At 35.4% G+C, this 6445-nt stretch overlaps 1 protein-coding gene across 1 annotated transcript; it reads left to right on the top strand.

Annotated features, from left to right (window-relative positions):
• The first annotated feature begins 5642 nt into the window (after nt 1-5642).
• Nucleotides 5643-6155, top strand: LOC137647917 (protein FAM200A-like). Its single transcript, XM_068380866.1, has one exon. It carries the CDS (start codon nt 5643-5645, stop codon nt 6153-6155), a length of 513 nt encoding a protein of 170 aa, XP_068236967.1.
• Nucleotides 6156-6445: the final 290 nt, after the last annotated feature.

Raw genomic sequence — 6445 nt, 5'->3', positions numbered from 1 at the left:
CTCTCTTACTGCCTTTCCTCGAGGCTGAATTTTAATGCCGTATCCATTTGCCCTTCGACAACCGCCCTGTCCCCAGCAACCAGGAATTATAAAAATACATAAATAATACAGCATCCACCGGACGAATCACACCTGACCTATTTAACCTCGTATTGTTTTTAGGTTCACTCAGCAGTATGTCATATGTATTGCTACACTCTGCAAAAGTACCAGAACACTTTACGTATACATAAAGCACCAACATAAGAACACTTTTTTGTCACCAAGTTTATTTAAAACACTTCAAAGGAAGAAATGAGGTCTGTTCAAACAACAACAGAAAAGAAAAAAATTCTACTCATCAACTTGACAAATATCACGTATGCAAGGGTAAGGAGGTACACTGTGATTGACTCTTTTGAAAACTACCTCTTCTGGCACCACATGTACGTGTGCCTGATGATGTTCAGACACTGTTTCCTAGGTTGTAATCATTTCAAATACACACGGTTGCCCACAAATACTTTTACGAGTGGTGTTTTGAGCCCACCCTCATACTTTGAGATGATTTTTTTATTAGGTCTTTTATAAAACCTTTCAGTGATGTTTATTACTCTCATTGAGAGATTTAGTAGACATGGTATTACTCAGTTGAATAATTTAGCAACTGTTGCGAATTCATTCAGACCGTATATGGTAGCACAGGATCTTGCCCATACACTAAAAAGAAAGGGGGGTCTCTGACAAAGGTATAATATGCAATGTTCAAAGCTAGCTCAGCTGTAGGAAGCATGGCGTTCGAATGAAGGGGGTGATCAGCCACTAAGTAACGTAAAATTCGCACCACTTCCCTATTATGCAATTCCAGTAAGCCATTAGCTGAAGTCCTATATGCGGTCACTGAAAAGTGTTCAATTTTCATCAAGTCTGTGTCCGATTTCACTGCCTTATTTATAAACTCGAGATCATTATCACTTATCAAAATTTTTCGGTAACCAAACCTAGTAATAAAAGAACAAAGCACCTTGGCTATTGAACTTCCTAATTTTCCAACATTGCCCAAATATGAGAGTAACGAGTAAATGCATCCACATATACACATATATAGTTATGCTGTGTTAAACCAGTAGGAAATAGACGTACTACATCCATATGCACCCTGTAAAACTTAATAGGACTCACAGGCCACTTTCTGGCTCTCGGTAGAGTGTCCTTATGTTCTTTGAAACAGTTACAAGCATGACTACATTTTATTTAATTTTCTATAGGTTTTTTCATTCCTAACCAAAAGAAGAATTCACGCGCTCTCCTTAATGTTCTATCAATAACTAATTGCCCTGCATACAGACATGCAAGGTCAATGTGGATGACTCAATTAATCAAAAAGGGAGAAAGAACTACCCGTGCACATAATTCCCTTCCCTTCTTCTCGTAAGCACAATATAAGATATCATTCTCTATGAAAAAATTCTCCAGAGGCACATTCAGAAAAGATGGATAACTCTCCAATTATCCTTTAATTACTGCTCGCATTCTTTCCATCATTTCCTCATTTCATCCGTCCGCCTCGGACTTCTTGTTTGTCCCAGCCTCCAAAGTCAATCACACCTGCACCGTCAGGACAATCATTCTTGAAACCACGGTCATATCCTCGGTCACCCACATACATTCAGCTTCACCTTTCCCATCTCTCTCTCTCCAACATCTCTAACTCTCTTTTTCCCGCTCGCGGATATCATTTTCTGATTGCTCTTCTCATGAATTCCAATCCTGTTTTCTATTTTGATGGGAGTCTTCAATATTTTTCTTTCGTTCTTCGTTCCTCTTTTGTTTCATCGTTGTTATTCTTATTGCTGCACCTCTAGAGAGGGCATCAGCTACATTGTTAGCTTCGCTTTTTATGTTGAGAAACCCCTTTACGTTAAACTCCAAAAATCTTTCAATCCATCTCGCTTGTCTAAAAGTCAAGTCACCTTTGTAAAATAAACCACGTACAGGGCGATGATCACTTTGTAACTCAATCGACTGACCAAATAAAAAGAACCAATGCCTCTCTAGAACAAACAGTAGGCAATGCCTCTCGATCGAATGTACCATAATAATTTTTTTCCCTTTAAATGACCTGGAAGTAAAACGAATGGGCTGATATCTACTTTTATCATCTCATTGAGAAATTACGCCTCCAATAGCTAATCTATTCATATCTGTTGTCACTAAAACAGCTATCAAATCTAATGTATGCGAGTAAGTCATTGCTAGTTAAGGGAGCTTCTAAATCGTTGAAGACCCTTCCTTCTTTCACTACCTAGTTTATTTTTCTTTCCCTAAAGCATCTAAGGGTCTCGCTTTTTCTCCAAAACCACTAATGAATTTACAGTAATACTTAGCAATTCCATGGAACACAGTTACTTCCTTAGGGGTACGTGCCCTGGTGAAATCTCTAATAGCTTATACTTTACTGGGGCACGGCTGGATACCTTTTAGGGTTATTATGTGACCCAAAAATTTGATCTGTTTACAGAAAAATTTGAACTTTGACAAATTTATTTTCATTCCATTACAATGCAATACTTCTAAAACTTCATGAATATCAGTATTATGTTTTTCAGCCGTTTTCCACATAATTATGAGTATCATCTAAATAAACAAAAACATTAAGGTCAATTAAGGGAGATAATACTTTTTAGCCTTTTACTACTCCTGCTACAATTTCCTTTTCTGCTTAACATATTTATGAGATTTTTCTTACACGGCTACTGAAAAGTTTTTCCATTGTCATACCTTGGCATTTAAATGCCTTCACAACCATAGGAAATAAAATATGATTAAGATCTATAAGACTTTCCTTTCGTTACACCTAGGCGATGAATTCATCCCCAACTCTATCGTAATACCCCGTGATCTAAATCTATTAGGTTTTTCCCTAGTTAGACCACGTTCATTAATTGTTTTGCAATTACTAGTGTAATACCACTTCATCCCTAGTTGCACCTCAATAATTAATTTACCTTGCCCACCCTAGTGCAATACCATATGATTGATGGAAATTTATAGGGTTTTCCTCCTAGATACAACAACCAATTAATTGCATTGCCATCCTTAACAGAATACCATATGATCTGAAATTATAGGGATTTCCCTCATACACCTGAATATTCTTTGCTTTATCATCCTTAAAGCAGTATCATGTGATTTTAAATTATGGTGCTTTTTATTAGTTACACTTTGGTATTGAACTACCTTGATCTTCCTAGCCCAATACAATATAATTTAAATTGATAGGGTTTTCCCCTAGTTACACCACTATGATAAAATTTCCTTGCCAACTCTAGTGCAATACATTTTGTCTAAATTTATACGGTTTTCCCTTAATTATACTTCGGCAGTTAATTGTCTTTCTATTCCTATTGCAGTACCATATGATTTAGATAAAAAAAAAATCAATAAAGGATTTCATTTCACCCAGAGTAAAAGACAAATCCTGTCATTCATAAATAAGACATGTAAATCATCTCACTATTTGGAAATGAGACAATAAATATTACCAGTCACCTTATATTGATATGTTAAATCTCTTCGGTCTGGAATTTATTATATAAGTAAACACATTATCACTAGACTCTAAGGTTACAAGTAATTACTGTACAAAGTGAATGTTTGAAATCTAATCATTGCCCTAAACCAGTGATTCTCAACCTGTCTGATACAGCGCCCTATTGCACCACGATCATCCACAAAGAGCGCCTCAAAATTTCATGGATAGGTGTGAAATACATATATATATATATATATATATATATATATATATATATATATATATATATATATATATATATATATATAGTGTGTGTGTTTGTGCGCATACGTGTATGTATTTATGTATGATTACGTGTGTGTGTGTGGGTGTAAATAAAACATTCCCTTTACAAAATAGTATGAGTACTATACACTTAAGCCTCTCGTCTGTACCGCGGCTAGGTACTAGGTCCGTTCTCCTCTCCCAACATTCCTCCTAGCTGCATGGGAGGAATGTGCCAGTCAGTAACATTGTTTTTTTTACCATTGTGTATGTTATTACTGTGGCGGTAAAAAGACAGAACCTTGCTTAATATTGAAAAGTTTATCATAATTAAACGCAAGAGTCTTGTTGACACTGACAGCAGCAGAGATGGAGTTAAAGTTGATTATGATTCACAAGGTATACATGTAGAAAACGCTGAAAATGAAGCAAGATTAACTACTGAAAGCCAGCCTTCTTGTTCATATCAGATAGGGGAAAGTGAAGTATCGCTTCCAAGGGAGATCATTTGTTCAGGTCTAAGCAGGGAAAGTGAAGTGATAGCTAAAACTTTGTCTAGCTCTTTAGATCCAAGGGTGGTCACAGAACGTACACATAGCAGCAAGGACATCCAAAGTAAATCATTTAACTTGTATAACTATAGTTATCTAGAAATATTGTTTACTTGTTGTGATGACGAGATTAGTCCAAGACCAAAGTGCGTTGATTGCGTCATTGAGCTGTCAAATGAATCTCTGACTCCTATGAAAATGAAGAGACGTTAAGTGACAAAACATAAGCACATCTCTAAGAAACCTGTGGATTAATTTAAAAGACTTTTGAAATATAACAAACAACAAAGACTTAGACTTGAGAAAAAAATTAAGGTAGCAGATAGAATACAGAGATCAAGTTATTTAGCGGCAAAACATCTGAAACCTCATTCAGTTGCAGAGACATATTTTCTTCCAACTTGTTGTGTTGTAGTGAAAACTTTATTTGGTGATGAGGATGAAAAAGAAGCAAAAAAAAAGAAAAAAAAAGAAAGAAATACCTCTCTCGGACGACACTATTGGTGGACGATTCAAGGATATATTGTTTGACATTGAAAAAATTGTCAGTGAGCTTATGAAAGATAAAATGTTTGCTCTGCAAGCAGACGAGTCAACAGATATTGGAGGTAAATCCAAATTACTAGTGTTTACTAGATATATTGCTGATAATAAAGTAACTGAATAATTTTTGTGCAGCAAAGAACTTGTGGAAACTTCAGGACATGACATATTCTCTTCAGTAGAAGAATATTTGAAAGAAATGGGACTGCCATGGCTGTTATGTGTGGGAATTTGCACAGATGGTTGTCCATCAATGGTGGGATCAGTTACAGGTTTCGTGTCATTAGCGCAGAAGGAAAACCCCCAAAAGATTACAACACATTGATTCTTACATCATAAAAACATTATTGCAAAGACACTTGGACAGGGATTAAAACTTTTGCTTGAAAGTGTTGTAAAGAAGGTAAACTTCATAAAAAGCAGACCAAAGCAGACAAGACTGTTTTCTATTCTCTGCGAAGAAATGGGATCTGCCCACGAAGGCCTTCTCCTACATACAGAGGTCAGGTGGCTATCAATAGGCAAAGTGTTGTCAAGAGTACATGAACTGCGTCAGGAAACTATATTTTTCTTTACTCTTTGGGGAAAACCTGAATTTTGTGAATTACTGGCTGATGAAATTTGGAGCGCAAAATTATGCTACCTGGCGGATATATTTGAGCATTTAAACAATGATAATACCAGTATGCAATGGAAAAATTGGAATATGTTAACAACATCTGAAAAAAATAAAGGGCTTTCTGGAAAAAATAATGTTTTGGAAAGATAGGATGAGTGATGGCAATGCCGATATGTTTCAAAAGACTGCTGAAAATAAATATACAGACATCATTCCGCTCATCGAGGAGCCCCTTGAAATTCTAGAATTTAACATTGAAAAATATTTCCATAATATATCTGCTGATCAATATAATTGGGTAAGAAATCCTTACATCCAAGATCCCTCAAGCAAGTTACCACTTAGTATCCCTGAAGAAGAGGAACTAATTAGCGTCCATATTGACAGCACACTAAAACTGGAGTACTTGGATATGGCCCTAGAAAGCTTTTTGATAAGAATTGGAAAGGAACACCCTTGTATAGCCATAAAAGCCCAAAAAATATTGCTCCAGTTCTCGACCTCATATCTGTGTGAACTAGGGTATTCATCAATCACAAACATCAAAACTAAGAAGAGATTAAGATTGCTGAGTGTTGAAGAAGAAATAAGAGTGTGCCTGTCCAGTGTGCCTCCTAACATCGAAAGGTTAAGAAAATCCAGAAATTTGCAACTGTCCCATTAATCAGGTATGTTCAACCTAGAATAGGAATATATGTTGTACATCATTCACATATGCTCATTTATTCATTCATATATAGTAAGAGAAAAAATAATAACAATTATTATTATTATTATTATTATTATTATTATTATTATTATTATTATTATTATTATTATTATTATTATTATTATTATTATCCATGTATACAAACATTTGAACTAATATCATTGGTAGCCTTACATATTGCGAACCTTTGTGTCAGTTGAATATGTAGCACGCTTGTATATTAATAGTTATAATTACACTGACTG

This window comes from Palaemon carinicauda, chromosome 10 (genome assembly GCF_036898095.1).
Source record: "Palaemon carinicauda isolate YSFRI2023 chromosome 10, ASM3689809v2, whole genome shotgun sequence".
Classification (NCBI taxonomy): Eukaryota; Metazoa; Arthropoda; class Malacostraca; order Decapoda; family Palaemonidae; genus Palaemon; species Palaemon carinicauda.
Note: the sequence above shows the minus strand (reverse complement) of the source record. Positions and strands in the feature narration are given on the sequence as shown.